Genomic DNA, 16,084 nt, shown 5'->3' with positions numbered 1-16,084 from the left:
AGACAATAGAATGTTAGCTACCAGCATACAGTAACATACTGAATGTCCTCTGAAAGACAATACAGTAGAATGTTAGCTACCAGCATACAGTAACACACTGAATGTCCTCTGAAAGACAATAGAAAGTTAGCTACCAGCATACAGTAACACACTGAATGTCCTCTGAAAGACAATAGAATGTTAGCTACCAGCATACAGTAACACACTGAATGTCCTCTGAAAGAGAATACGATAGAATGTTAGCTACCAGCATACAGTAACACACTGAATGTCCTTTGAAAGAGAATACAGTAGAATGTTAGCTACTGTACCAGCATACAGTAACACACTGAATGTCCTCTGAAAGACAATACAGTAGAATGTTAGCTACTGTACCAGCATACAGTAACACACTGAATGTCCTCTGAAAGACAATACAGTAGAATGTTAGCTACTGTACCAGCATACAGTAACACACTGAATGTCCTCTGAAAGACAATACAGTAGAATGTTAGCTACCAGCATACAGTAACATACTGAATGTCCTCTGAAAGACAATACAGTAGAATGTTAGCTACCAGCATACAGTAACACACTGAATGTCCTCTGAAAGACAATACAGTAGAATGTTAGCTACTGTACCAGCATACAGTAACATACTGAATGTCCTCTGAAAGACAATACAGTAGAATGTTAGCTACCAGCATACAGTAACATACTGAATGTCCTCTGAAAGACAATACAGTAGAATGTTAGCTACCAGCATACAGTAACACACTGAATGTCCTCTGAAAGACAATACAGTAGAATGTTAGCTACCAGCATACAGTAACACACTGAATGTCCTCTGAAAGAGAATACGATAGAATGTTAGCTACCAGCATACAGTAACACACTGAATGTCCTCTGAAAGACAATACAGTAGAATGTTAGCTACTGTACCAGCATACAGTAACATCATTTCTGAAATGGGACTCTGAACCCGACCACACCAGATCAAGTCATTTCCCCAAATTCAAGGTACCAAAAGTTAACTCTGAACTTGGTGAGCAATACATATCCCCACATTATGTAACTGTTTTTAGATCGTTTTGAAATTTGTCTTAGCTTCTATTTGTACCCTAATATATGTAATTCACATGTATAGCTTTTGTTTTCCTTTTCCTGATCTTATGATGTTTTTGTATATATTGTATTACTCGACGACACTGAAAATGAGTTTAATTACTCAGTGTAATTTCGAGAATGAATAAAACTTGAATGAATGAATGAACATACTGAATGTCCTCTGTAAGAGAATACGAGTGTTATAGAGCGTCGCAGTCCCGCCCCCTACCATGGACCAGGAAATGAATCCCAATGCATTTTTCCCATAGACATTTCTTAAAGTATTTATTTAAAGACGGTTACGCCGCGAACAAAGCCAACTCGAGTCGTGACAACTCATGACAACACAAACAATATTTTGGACCAAACAAATAATTACAAAGAAGAAAAACAACAAAAAAAGTGTTGTAACCTGCTGTTTTTTTCTTCTTTCTAATTATTTTTTCGGCCCAAAAAATTGTGTTTGTTGTCATGATTTGTCATGACTCGAGTTGGCTTTGTCCGCGGCGTAAACGTCTTTAAATAAATACTTTCTGAAATGTCTATGAGGAAAATGAACGGAGAATCATTTCCTGGTCCAGGGTAGGGGGCGGGACTGCGACGCTCTATAGCACACATTAACAGCTATACGAAACTGAGGATGATGTTCTTTTCATTTCATTCTAGGGATGGAAAATTATTCGCTCATCATATCAGTGTCGGACGATGTTGGCCCGAAAATGCGATATCCGTATCGAACCGATATCAAAATAATATATCGGTTTTAGACAATTTTATTTTATAATAATTATGTTAAAAAATAAAATAAAATAAAAAGCCTTTTGTGATGATGAAGGCTGCGGATTCTATCAGTGTTTTCTAGGGAAGCTTTCAAAAGAGTCAACAAGTTGAAACATTTTTCAATAAAAAAATACTACATTCAAGCTATTTATGTTGTGGATATGGGCCAACATTTCAATAACGGCGCGTCTCTAGTTTTGGAATAAAGAGGGCATTGCTTTTTAAAATTCAGTGTCTACAGTACACTCTACAGTATATGCCTTTTTCCTTTGGCTGGCAAACGATTTGTGTCATATTTGTGTCAAGTACTCTGAACAAACATTAGAAATTCCATAGACTTGGCTGCCACATGACGTAATCTTCAGAAACAATTTCAGGGTCTTTTTGCTTGAAAATATGCCGTCGTCAGTGAGTGACACTGCAGGTTGTGTGACACATAATTATGTATTAATCTAGTTTACACACTTGACTATATGATGTATTCATCAACTAATGAATTATTAGTATCACCTGGGCGTCTGTCCGGTTCCTGAAGGCGTCGAAGATCTTCTTTACGGCCACGATCTCTCCAGTCTGTCTGTCCACCGCCTTCCACACGATGCCATAGGCCTGTGACACGCACGCACGCACGCACGCACGCACGCACAATACGCACGCACGCACAATACACACAACACAACACCATGTCAAGTCTCCTCCAGTGTTGTTTTTGTCGACAAAAACTAAGGCGAAAAATGTTCGTCGACTTCTTTTTTTCACTGATGAAAACTAAATGGAAACTAAATGAAAACTAAGCTATTATGACTAATGTATTGACAATTTCGTCAACAGACTAAAATGTTAGGAAGGGACTACTGGACAAGAGATCCAGTATAAGTCATTTTACACTTGGTTGCATGCTGTAAAATGAGCCATTACGACGGCATCAAGGCCCGCCAAAATACATTTTAGTCAACTAAATGAACTGTAGATTTAGTCAACTAAGATCTCATGACATTTAGTGGACTAAAACTAGACTGACACTAAAACATTCCAGGTGACTAAAATATGACTAAAACTAAAAGTTTTATTCCAAAGACTATGACTGAACGAACAAAACTCCTACTACAGCAAACCTTTTGTCATGTCAAAGTTCTGCATCTTCGTCCGGGTGGCCATGCGTGTAGCGTGACGATCGAGGGGGCGATCAGTGTCACTTGTTATTGTTTGTGTGTGGTGGCTTCATCGTTCACAGTGGCGTGCACAGATAGACACTAGGGGGTGCTAGAGCACCTGCCCTTTGCCCTCTGGACATCAATGTGCCCATTTGGATTTTTTTTATTGTTGTTGTTGTACAGTGTACACTGTACAGTATGTGGACCATGGTGACATTGATCAATAATTGATAAAAAAGCTTCTAATATATTATTCAGGCCCCAAAATCTATAAATCTCACACTATTAAAGGCAACCGGCCGGTTCCACGCGCTGCACAAGGTTTTTTCACTTGAGCACCTGCCCCTCTAAATGTCGTTCATATCAGAAAAGTGCGGGTGTGGGAAGGCCTCAGTGATCTTTCAAGCAACACGGGTAGGGTTATACTGAAAAGTTATAGCTTTTGGCCATTATGAGAGGACACACATGTCTCGCACGCACATACGCACGCACGCACGCACGCACGCACACACGCACACACGCACGCACGCACGCACGCACGATTAGGGGTTCAGAGTCTTGCTCAAGGACACTTCGACACTAACTCTGGGGAGGGACCGGGATCGAACCGGGAACCTTGCGGTTGCCATACGGCTGTTCTGCCGGCCACTCTAACCCCTGTGCCACTGCCGCCCCACCGTGAACAGTGTATAGGGCGGAGCGGGGGAGGTGAAGGCTGAAATAAACAGCCAGCCATGCAGGCAGCATACAGCTCATGACAGAGGCTCCCAGGACACCCTGAACACTGCTGAGTTGAGCTGCAGTGAAGCAGGCCTCGGTGTTGATTTCGTCGACTAAAACTAAGACGAAAAATGTTCGTCGACTACCTTTTTTCACTGATGAAAACTAAATGGAAACTAAATGAAAACTAAGCTATGATAAAAGTAAGACTAAATATACTGACAATTTCGTCAACAAATAAAAACTAGACAAAAATGTTAGGAAGGGACTAGTGGACAAGAGATCCAGTTTAAGTCATTTTACACTTGGATGTGTGTGGATGTGTGGATGTTGGATGCTGAAAATAGCAGATCTAGTGTAAAAACCGTCATTACGACGAATGCGCATCAAGGCCCGACGAAATACATTTTAGCGTGGCGTATGATAAAATTGTATGATATTCAGTCGACTAAAACTAGACTAACACTAAAACATATATACTATAATGTGACTAAAAAATTAATGGAACCTATTCAAGAGACTATGACTAAAACTAAAGTCTAAATTTGCTGGCAAAAACACTGGTGTTGGAGCACCCTGAGTTGAGCTGCAGTGAAGCGGGCCTCAGTGTTGGAGCACCCTGAGTTGAGCTGCAGTGAAGCAGGCCTCAGTGTTGGAGCACCCTGAGTTGAGCTGCAGTGAAGCAGGCTTCAGTGTTGGAGCACCCTGAGTTGAGCTGCAGTGAAGCAGGCCTCAGTGTTGGAGCACCCTGAGTTGAGCTGCAGTGAAGCAGGCCTCAGTGTTGGTGCACCCTGAGTTGAGCTGCAGTGAAGCGGGCCTCTGTGTTGGAGCACCCTGAGTTGAGCTGCAGTGAAGCAGGCCTCAGTGTTGGAGCACCCTGAGTTGAGCTGCAGTGAAGCGGGCCTCAGTGTTGGAGCACCCTGAGTTGAGCTGCAGTGAAGCAGGCCTCAGTGTTGGAGCACCCTGAGTTGAGCTGCAGTGAAGCGGGCCTCGGTGTTGGAGCACCCTGAGTTGAGCTGCAGTGAAGCAGGCCTCAGTGTTGGAGCACCCTGAGTTGAGCTGCAGTGAAGCAGGCCTCAGTGTTGGAGCACCCTGAGTTGAGCTGCAGTGAAGCGGGCCTCAGTGTTGGAGCATCCTGAGTTGAGCTGCAGTGAAGCAGGCCTCAGTGTTGGAGCACCCTGAGTTGAGCTGCAGTGAAGCAGGCCTCAGTGTTGGAGCACCCCGAGTTGAGCTGCAGTGAAGCGGGCCTCAGTGTTGGAGCACCCTAAGTTGAGCTGCAGTGAAGCAGGCCTCAGTGTTGGAGCACCCTGAGTTGAGCTGCAGTGAAGCAGGCCTCAGTGTTGGAGCACCCTGAGTTGAGCTGCAGTGAAGCAGGCCTCAGTGTTGGAGCACCCCGAGTTGAGCTGCAGTGAAGCAGGCCTCAGTGTTGGAGCACCCTGAGTTGAGCTGCAGTGAAGCAGGCCTCAGTGTTGGAGCACCCTGAGTTGAGCTGCAGTGAAGCAGGCCTCAGTGTTGGAGCACCCCGAGTTGAGCTGCAGTGAAGCGGGCCTCAGTGTTGGAGCACCCTAAGTTGAGCTGCAGTGAAGCAGGCCTCAGTGTTGGAGCACCCTGAGTTGAGCTGCAGTGAAGCAGGCCTCAGTGTTGGAGCACCCTGAGTTGAGCTGCAGTGAAGCGGGCCTCAGTGTTGGAGCACCCTGAGTTGAGCTGCAGTGAAGCGGGCCTCAGTGTTGGAGCACCCTGAGTCGAGCTGCAGTGAAGCAGGCCTCAGTGTTGGAGCACCCTAAGTTGAGCTGCAGTGAAGCAGGCCTCAGTGTTGGAGCACCCTGAGTTGAGCTGCAGTGAAGCAGGCCTCAGTGTTGGAGCACCCTGAGTTGAGCTGCAGTGAAGCAGGCCTCGGTGTTGGAGCACCCTGAGTCGAGCTGCAGTGAAGCAGGCCTCAGTGTTGGAGCACCCTGAGTCGAGCTGCAGTGAAGCAGGCCTCAGTGTTGGAGCACCCCGAGTTGAGCTGCAGTGAAGCAGGCCTCAGTGTTGGAGCACCCCGAGTTGAGCTGCAGTGAAGCAGGCCTCAGTGTTGGAGCACCCTAAGTTGAGCTGCAGTGAAGCAGGCCTCAGTGTTGGAGCACCCTGAGTTGAGCTGCAGTGAAGCAGGCCTCAGTGTTGGAGCACCCCGAGTTGAGATGCAGTGAAGCAGGCCTCAGTGTTGGAGGGCACTGGGGTCAGACTGACTGAACTCTGGTCCCTCCAGCATTGTTTTGCTAGTGTCTGTACTGTACGTACAGTACACTACAGTATGTGTGTGTCACTCTATGCGCCGTCCTTTTGTCCTTTTTTTAATGTAATGTTGTCCTCTGTCTCTTCTTGCAATACAGTTCTTAGTCCCTCCCTGGCTCCAACAACAGCTTCTCCCATGGGAGACAGAATGAAGGGAACCTTGAACTTGAGCATCCTGCCCTATCCTGGGGGTGGGGTTGCCAAAAATAGCTGATCTACAAGCTCACAGCTATTTTCGCCCCGGAGAGTATGTGTAGCCAAGCCAACCCCGGTCACCTTAGTATTAGTTTACTAAGTAAAGAGGGATTAAGTGCTTGGGAAGCAGTTAGTTTGATCAGATGGTGAGAGATCCTGAGAGAGACAGGAGAGATGGAAGAAGTAAAGTTTGTTATTCCATCTCTAGTTAGTTTAGTTACTAAACTCGTTATAAACTAACACGTTTTATCAGACCCTGTAGGGCAGAGAGAAGGAGAGATGGGAGAACTAACTGTATAGTAAAGCCAATGTTCGATTTGTAAAAATAATAATAAATAAAAGTAAGGATGATCATTTTATGTCAGAGCAGTTGAGACGAAATAACCATTTAAGTCCCTACTAATTATTATCCATAATGTATAAATCTAGCAGTGATGTAAATAGGTTTTCAATGTAATGAGTCCCGGGATGCAGGGATGGTCTTTTATGAGTCTCACTTCAACGAAGTTAGGAGTCATATTTTGCCATTTTTTACAATTTTTTTTAAACTCCCATTTCATTTTATATGGTTATAATGTGGTTATATTCACGTAGAAAACAGAAGAAGAAATTATTATTATAACTAAAGCTAGCAAAATAAACTAGAATAGAAAACAGTACAGTAGTACACCCCGTGGATGCAGAGGTCGTTGTTTTATTGCGTCACTCCCTTAACTATGAACTGCGTTTTGGGTTGCAAAATGCACCCTATTTTAATCCCTGATCATGGATAAGGGGTCAGGGCAGATAAGCCTTTTCGGGGAGGGGTCCGAATAAATGATAGACTTAGATGGTTATTCGTCACAAACAACTGCTCACTCAATTTGATCTACAAGCTCACAATGCATTGCGGTGCAATGCATTGTGGAGATCTGCTATTTGGGAGGAAAATGCCGGCGCTAATTTGTTTAACATGCTTTACATGTTTATATAAAACGAGGACAACAGTGCTGTTCTGCAGCTTTACAAAGAGCAGAGCTGAAAGGTAGTGAGTGGCATGGGCGTTGGTTCAACAGCCAACTGTACTTCCTTCTAGTTATGAGCACGCTTTAGCTACAGTATGCTACATCCAGCAGAAAGCCCCTTAATATGAGCTGTCACGATCCGTGACGTTTTCTGTTGTGCTTTTATTTTGTAGTATTTTTGGTCCCTTGGTTTCCTCTGTTGCTTTCGTTACCCGCGTTCTCACCACCTGTGATTATTAGTTTGCTCCACCTGTGTTCTGTTGGTTTCTTAGCTTTAGCCAATCACTGTCTTGATTTTGAGTTTGGTTCACCTGTGCCCTGTTTTCCCTGTGTTATTTGTTGAGTTCCTTGTCAGTTCATTATGTAAGGGATAATATCTGGCTAGGTGGTCATTATCGGGAGATAATTCACCGACAGGGAGTATGGATGCCAGAAAGTGACCATCAGCCAAATCGAATATTCGACAGCTCTGCCGATTAATAATCGATTAATTGAACCCCCCCATAAAAAAAAAAGAAAAAAATAATGCACATGCCATGGTCACATAACCATTATATGTTGAGTGCATGCTTTGATGGTTACAGTTTTATAATCAGTTTTGATGAGTAAACCTTTGTGGAGATCTTCTCAGTTCTCTTTATATGCTAGTTACTGCCATTCAGGATGGAAAATGAAATCCATTTGGATTTGGGGAGAAGTAGTTTCATAAGGGGCTGGTATGAAGTACTTTTGGCTATTTAAAAAAATAGCATCCCTAACAGGGAGTTTAAGCGGGGCGCAGCTGGTGCTCAGAGGGTTTGATTAGGCAGCGGTCATTATCGACACATAATTCACAGCTGAATTAAGCGATTGACCAATCAGAATCAAGCATTAAACCAAGCCATGTAATAATGGATGTTAAGTGTGAGGTTGCTTGTACCCTGGATTTTGGTGAATAAAACCTCTAGCATTTAGACTTCTCTGCGCCTCCCTGTCCTGCATTGGGGTCCTACCTTCTTGATTCACACCATGACATGAGCAGGCTTAGCTAGTAGCTATGCTACATCCAGCAGAAAGCAGGTCTGACAGCTGTGTAATGGGAAAGCTCCCCTGGCTCTGGGCCAGTGGGTAAATTGAGATAACGTTCCCCTGGGCCTGGCCTGTGGGTAAGGTGAGATAACAACAGCATAGTTCCAGCCGGCCACCTGCTTTACACACCGTTGTCATCTCCGCAGATAATCTGACATTAAACAAACCTTGTAATTTGGCCCCCCCGGGGGGAACATGATCGTCAAGAATGGCTGGAGAAGAGAGGCGGCAATTACAGCTACTATAATTTATGCCCTGTGCCTGTTATGTGTAAGAACAAGCTGCCAAGCTGGTGACACCAAGAGAAAGCTGAACAGCAATCGTGATAAAAGGATAGTGACAATCATGACTAAAGTGCTGACCACTTTCGACAATAAATATAATAGATTCTTGCCGAATTGAATACACATACAACACACAATGGAAACAAAGCCCTCTAAGTATGCAGAACAGGTATACATTTCAATCGAAAGCACGACTCAATGCAAAAAAATGTTTACTGCAGGACCATGATAAGGCATTACGCTTGTTTACAACAGGGTCCACCATTTTCAATTCATCAGAATTGAACTGAATCCCTAGCTGCTCCCGATGAGCAGGTCGGTGGTGCCTTGGCATGGTTTAATCTGTACCATCGGTGTGTAAATGTGTGAACGTTGAAGTACATTGTAATGCAAAGAAGGCGCTTTGGAGAAAAGCCCTACATAAATGCAGTCCATTTATATAGCCTGGTGTTAGTAGGACTCCAGTGCAAGCAGGGCTATCAATATACATGCAATAAAACAGTAATTAACTAGAAAAAGTGCCCCTCTGGGCACAGGTCTCCACCAGCAGGATAGGAGTGTGTGTGATGTTTGGCAAAATGTTTAGGAGGATTTTTTTTTTAATTTGTTTTTGCAACAATTTTCTTCATTTTGTTGAGGAAATGCAGAGCCAGATCACGCATAGCATCTCTGAGGATAGAATTCTGGATGAGCAGGACATGTGCAGCATTTTGTACAAAACGGGCCACTCCTGAAAACTTTGGAAGGCAATCTTAGCCAATCAGTGTACAATCTGAGAAATCCAACAGACTCGTCTTGATCACATGACTACAGAGATCATGTGTACCGATTGCCATTTCTTCATACGCCTTTGATGGCAATTGGATGATTTGAGGCATTTTGTTCCAAAAATGTGTTTTGCAAAAATCAACCTGTTGGTGGCGCTATAACAGGCCAATGTGAAAAGGGTGGGATATATTCCTCAGCCTAGTAAGAAAATGTGTGAAAGATTTCACGTAAATTGCACGCTGCGTTCATGATTTGAGGCTTTTGTTCAAAAGGGGGCAATCTTGCAAACTGTGAAAGCCAATTATAGCCAATTAGGATGGAATATGAAATATCGGACAGATCCGACTTGCGCACATGACCATAGAGATACTGTGTAACGATTTGTGAGATGTTTGGACAGAATCTGGAGGAGTAATATCAAAAAATGTGTTTTGACAAAAGTCGGCCTCCTGGTGGCGCTATAAAAGGCAGATGCGGAAAATGCAGGTCAAAGGTTTGTCCTTGGCATCTAGGGAGTGTGCATGCAACGTTTCACGCAGATCGGTGCAGTTTTAGGTAAAACATGTGAAAAGCTGCCTCATGGTGGCGCTATAACAGGCCGTTCTGGAAAATGTGGGGCAGAGGTTCATCGTTGGCATCCAGGGAGTGTGTGTGCAAAGTTTGGCATCGACCGGGTTAACGGTGCCGGAGATTAGCTGGTAACAGACGGACGGAAGGACGGACACACACACACACATGGACGGACACACACACGGACGGAGTGCAAAACATACTCTCTCGGCCTGGTGGAGACAATGAATAACCCTTGGATTATGGCCCCGTGCGGCAGTCCAGTTAAGCTCCCGCTAGTCCTCAGATAAAAGTATTACGTTACATAAAGCTCTTGTGTGTAACTTTGGGTGTTCACTCGAGGAATGCATCTTAAGAACGAGGGGAAAGGGTGAACACTTGGGTCAATAAAATGCAGTGGTTCTCAACTGTTTAATTTGACAAGGAAAGGAGGACCCAACTTGACTCGTCTATTTGGTTCCATTTGTATACTGTTCAGAGTCAGGGACTTGTCTGTATAAATTAGAACCAGGACCCTGACTAAGTCAGGGGTAGAGGCTAATCTGAGTTCCCACACGTTTTGGGGTATAGGCAACCTTATAAAGCACATTGTTAAAGCACAGCTCAAGACCTACTTCTACACTCTTGCTTTTAATTGAACTTTTAAATTCCTTGTTATTCATTGTCCTCATGCACTGTATTGCACTACTGCTATTATTGTCTCCACCAGGCCGAAGGCATGGGGAGAGAGTATGTTTTGCACTCCGTCCGTCCGTCCGTCCGTCCGTCCGTGTGTGTGTGTCCGTCCTTCCGTCTGTGAACAGCTAATCTCCGGCACCGTTAACCCGGGGAGAGAGTATGTTTTGCACTCCGTCCGTGTGTGTGTCCGTCCTTCCGTCTGTGAACAGCTAATCTCCGGCACCGTTAACCCGGTCGATGCCAAATTTTGCACACACACTCCCTGGATGCCAACGATGAACCTCTGCCCCAAAATTTCCAGAACGGCCTGTTATAGCGCCACCAGGAGGCCGCTTTGTGCAAAACAAGTTTTTGGACAGTACACCTACAGATTTTGTCCAAACTTCACGCAAATTGGTACACAGTCTCTCTAGAGCCATTCAACGAAACGGGTCTTTCAGATTTCTCAGACTCCATCCTGATTGGCTAAGATTGGCTTCCAAAGTTCACAGGAGTGCTCAGTTTCAAACAAAATGCTGCAAATCATGAACACATCGTGTGATTTCCGTAAAATTGTGCACACACATTCCCACTAGGCAGAGGAAGAAATGCCACATGAACATTTTCAACTCAGCCTCATGGTGGCGCTATAACTGGCCAAAAAGTGTTTTACCTCTAACTGCACGGATCTGTGGATAACTTTGTATGCCAACTCCCTAGAGGCCAAGAAAAACCTTTTGCCTGGAATTTTTCACATCTGCTCTTTATAGCGCCACCAGGAGGCCGACATATGTAAAACACATTTTCTAATATTACTCCTTCAGATTTTATCCAAATTTCACGCAAATCGGTACACATGCTCTCCATAGTCATGTGATCAAGAAGGGTTTGTTTGATTTCTCATAATCCACCCTCATTGGCTACAATTGGCTTCTAAACTTTTCAGGAGTAGCCCGCTTTGTACCTGTTTTGTACAAATCGCCACAACTACTCAACGCAGCGTCCGATTGTGGTGAAACTGTGCATGCATATTCCCACTAGGCTTTGGAAGAAATGCCACTTGACAGTTTTCAAATCAGCCTCATGGTGGCGCTACAACAGGCCAAGCCGTGTCACTCATTGCTACATTGCTCCTAAACATTTTGCCAAACATCACACACACACTCCTATCGTCCTGGTGGAGACCTGTGCCCAGAAGGGCACTTTTTCTATTTTTGTTTTGTTTTATGCCTTGCTTTTCTTTTCTTTTCAAGTGGTGCAACCACTTCATTAAGTAGCTTTGTGTGTGCCTGCCTGCCTGGCTGGGTCTGAGCACGAAAATAGCATTTGGTTGGTTTTCAAAACCTTGTGTCACTGTTGAGGATCTGGGAGTCTGAGAGATGAGAGGCGAGGTTATTGCTCTGGTCATCATCAATCATCATTTTCCGATGAATTGAGTATGACGACGCGCACCAATGGAAACAATTAAGCCATACATAGTGCTTTCTAGGGTTTTGAATCATCTTAGCAGACCTTGTATTGAACTGTACATTCCTGTGCTTTTTTCTGCAAACTGTTAATAAAGTATTCAATCAATAAATCAATCAATCAATCAAATCACATCCTGATGTGAAAGAAAATATTTCAAAATAAGTCATAATTGTTAAATATGCATATGGACAATCAAACTGTATTTGGAAATACAATTGTGATGTGGTTGTGTCACAATTAAACACTGAAAAAACACTTGATGGCAGTGGTTCCCAAAGTGGGGTCCGGGGACCCCCAGGGGTCCTTGAGGGAGTCTCAGGGGGTCCCCAGCTAAATGATAGGACCATTATGGATCTGTAACTCTGAGTGTACAATTGCAAATCCATTTGTACACTCTCAGAGTTAAATTAACTTTGATTTCACAATATAAAGTGGGGTCCCAGAGATAGAAATTCCATTAAATGGGGGTCCGTATAGACTAATGCATGTCAAATTGGGGGTCCTTCCTTGAAATTAAACGGGTTGAGAATCACTGCTAGAGCCGTACAAATCTTCTTATGGAGGTCCCTGCATGCATTTTTTTGGGGGGGGGTTCGTGGGCTAATTAGTGTCATTTTGGGGGTCCTTGACATTAACACGTTTGGGAACCACTGCTTTATGGCACTTAGTTCATGTCAAAAAGCTTGCAGAGCCCATGCAGCTGACACACACACACACACACACACACACACACAGCGAGAGAGAGCCCGTGCAGCTGTCTGTCACTAAATGGACACAAAGTGTGTTTGCTTGTTCTGTTGAATCTCTCTCCAGTCCAGACAGACACTGCAACAACAGCAGCAGCTATACAGCAGCTATAGTGCATGTTTACCCAAGCTGTGCGCCACACACACACACACACACACACACACACAGCTGAGGATTATTTCATTGAATTGTTCCACTAGTATAGGCTACTCACCCCTTTCCCCAGCCTCCTCTTGATGTCATATTTCAGGGAGATGTGTTCCTCCACCTCAGACACGGAGAACGTTTTGTTGCTCATCTTTCTTTGATTCTTTCTGTCTGTCTTTCTCTCGCGGCGAGGTGGTCATTTACAGTTTACACATCGTCATGCAGAGAAATAAATCTGATTTGTTTTTTAAAGAAAGCTGTCCTCTTCCTCCTCCTCCTCAGTGCAGGTGTTTTCAGAGTGCTGTTTGGCAACAACAACAACACCGGCAAAAGAACGATGGATTCAACATATCGGAGTAAAATATAAGCTCACGATGTAGCCAATGTTTTCTGTCCTTATAGTTTTATATCTGGCGATCCATTCAATTCCTCCTGCTTGCGTCTTCAAGTTGGGACAGATCAGATATAGAGCAGAATTTAATCGATATCCAGTAGTTTGTTTTCAACGGCTTATAAAAGTAATTAAGTCCAGTCAGAGTGCCGGTAACTACTAAACTATACTATACTGTGGTTGGTAATGTTAAACATGTACACAGACAGACACACAAGTGACTAAACTAAACAACATGCTGGTCGTCTGGGAGACCGAGGCGCTGCTGCTGCTACAGTGGCACACGCACACGCATGCACACACTTAAAGAGACATGCGTCCATTCCTCCATTTCTATTATAGCTCCAGTGTGGTCGTTGTCAACGTGTGGCCCGCGGGCCCCCCAGAGGGTCACCACCAGCTATAAATGATGGACGGTTTAACCTTTAAACTAACCAGTGGGTGATGTAAAAGTGTTTCGATGAATTGAACATGAAGGACCCCAATGGAAACGATCGTTGCTGCAAATCAATTGAGGGGATTATCATCATCCTCTATTGAAATTCCAAATTAACAAACAGGGGTTTTAAATGCACTTAAACCTTGTCTAACTGTATACTTTTTTTGCAAACTGTTAATAAAGTATTCAATCAATCAAGTAGGCAGGCCTACATTTACTCAAGTGCTTTAGTGATTTATTGACTTTAGTTACTTTGTAGATTTAAGAAACTTGCATTAACAATAGCCTACCTTTGTACTTTTACTCGTGTAATTTGTCATTTTACACTTGCAACTTGGTTGCTTGCTGAAAATAGCAGATGAAATGAAATGAAATGATTACTATATTTACCCAGGGTATCTGGGCTAAGCTCAAGAACTTGTTTCCAGCCAGGCCCTGCTCATAGAACATTTCATCGTAGTGGTTCAATGCCTTGTTCAAGGGCACTTCAGCGGTGGTAATTTTAACGTGTCGGACCGCTGAATCGAACTGGCGACCTTCCGGTATCAAGACCGCTCCGCAATCCGTTCGGCCACCGCTGCCACGTTCAATCTACAAGCTCACACTAACATTTCGACTAAAACCAGACTAACACAAACATTCCAGGTGACTAAAATGTGACTGAAACTAAATGAAGTTTCATTCCAAAGACTATGACTTAACTAAAATAGAAATTTGCTGCTAAAAACAACACTGTTACATTGCTGACTGTACAAGCATAAGTATGCATTGTTTAGTGTTTACCTTATGTAGGCCTATTCTGCAATGGCCCGCTATCGCCACCTATAATCTTGCTTATTATTGAACATTGAGCCAGAAGTCTGTGGTAAATGAACTAAGACTTTAAAACTTACAAATAAATAAATAATACATTTGCAGGTACATGTATTTCTATTAAAATGTTTTCAGAGGTTACAGATGTCAATTATATTGAATTTAATAAACGTGGCCCATACCAGAGGGGACTGTGAAGTATATGTCGACTGTCACAACAAAGCGTTGAAACATGTTGACCTATCAAAATAAAATTTCAACTGTTAAAATAGTAGCATAGTGCAAGCGGGTTCCCCAAAAACCACAACATTTGAACTGGGGAACCTCACCCCGACAAGCACTTGGAATTGTAGGCATTACATTTAGCTGATAAATATTTCTATTTTCACAACGTATGCCTCTTTTCGTACATAATATTTGACAATTTGGTTTTTATTATACACTTATATTGTATGTTGGTTTGTTTACTGTTGAGAAAACAATGTTGCACATAAGCTAATCGTCTGGGGACCCGCCTGGGGGTCCTGACCCAGTCTGGGAAACCACATGCATAGCAGTAGAGGCCAGGTTGTCTGTGAATGGTGCTATACTGCCATCTATGGACATATACCGGTACAACACCATCTCATGATCTGTACAAGATATTATGCCACTAGACTCATATAGATCAAATATAGTATGATATTGTCGCCTTGACGCCTTCTACTAATGGCCTAAGTCATTTTTAAAGTTTTCAGAAAGAAAAAAAACCTGATTCAAAACTAAACTAAATTATATTTCTTTAATCATTTCACCAAAAACCTTTAAAAAAAAATGTCAGTTATGTAACACCAGTTAAGACAGGTCTGGGAATGCCCATATATGGACCTTTTCTTTTTCTTCTTGCCGTTTTCAGGGGTGTGTGTGCTAATTAGTAAGGCCAGACGGGGCCTCGGGCCAGCCCAGTTAGGGTCCAGGTAGGGCCGGGCCTTCATTTTCTGGCCTGTTGAGAACTCTAGTTTTTGCCGGCTGCCGGGCGTGGCTGCCCAAATAACTTTGGGGCGTGCACTACAGATTCATGTACAACAGATTCCTACAGATTCCTTTAACTTAGTTTTCAAATATGATGCTTTGTATGGTCCCATTAATATTAACCTTGCAGCAATATATATTTTTTTAAAAGATGCATCATTAGTCCTCATGATAGGATTAAGACCAGGCAAATTTCACTCGATATTTGCGGTATTTGCAGAATACATTATTTTCCCTCTAAACTCTAGTTCCATTCAAACTCTAGAGTTTGAATGGACAGGTATCATTACATTGAATTAAATAGGATTAAACCTTAGAGTTAGGCCAATTTACTTACCGACTTACAACTGATGACTTCACAAAACCACTCTTATTTTGGCCTAAGTCACACTCATTTTACTAAAAGGGGCGGGATGAGCACAATCCTTTTCAATTAGGACTTGTGGCGACATAGAAATGTCTTGTGGACAAAACGTTATATTACTCAAACATAACACAAATCCCACGTC

General features: G+C 43.3%; 1 protein-coding gene across 1 annotated transcript in view; it reads right to left on the bottom strand.

Annotated features, from left to right (window-relative positions):
• Positions 1-13,107, bottom strand: part of mapk15 (mitogen-activated protein kinase 15) — a 37,260-nt gene extending 24,153 nt beyond the window's left edge. Inside the window, exons 1-2 of the mRNA XM_079522720.1 lie at positions 12,989-13,107; positions 2,377-2,475 (exon numbers count right to left, since the gene is read on the bottom strand). Coding sequence (XP_079378846.1) covers positions 2,377-2,475; positions 12,989-13,072 — 183 coding nt within the window. The 5' untranslated portion in view covers positions 13,073-13,107. The remainder of the gene's footprint in view (positions 1-2,376; positions 2,476-12,988) is intronic.
• Positions 13,108-16,084: the final 2,977 nt, after the last annotated feature.

Source organism: Electrona antarctica (genome assembly GCF_951216825.1).
Source record: "Electrona antarctica genome assembly, chromosome: 15".
NCBI classification, from domain to species: Eukaryota; Metazoa; Chordata; class Actinopteri; order Myctophiformes; family Myctophidae; genus Electrona; species Electrona antarctica.
This window is presented reverse-complemented; position numbering and strand designations above follow the sequence as displayed.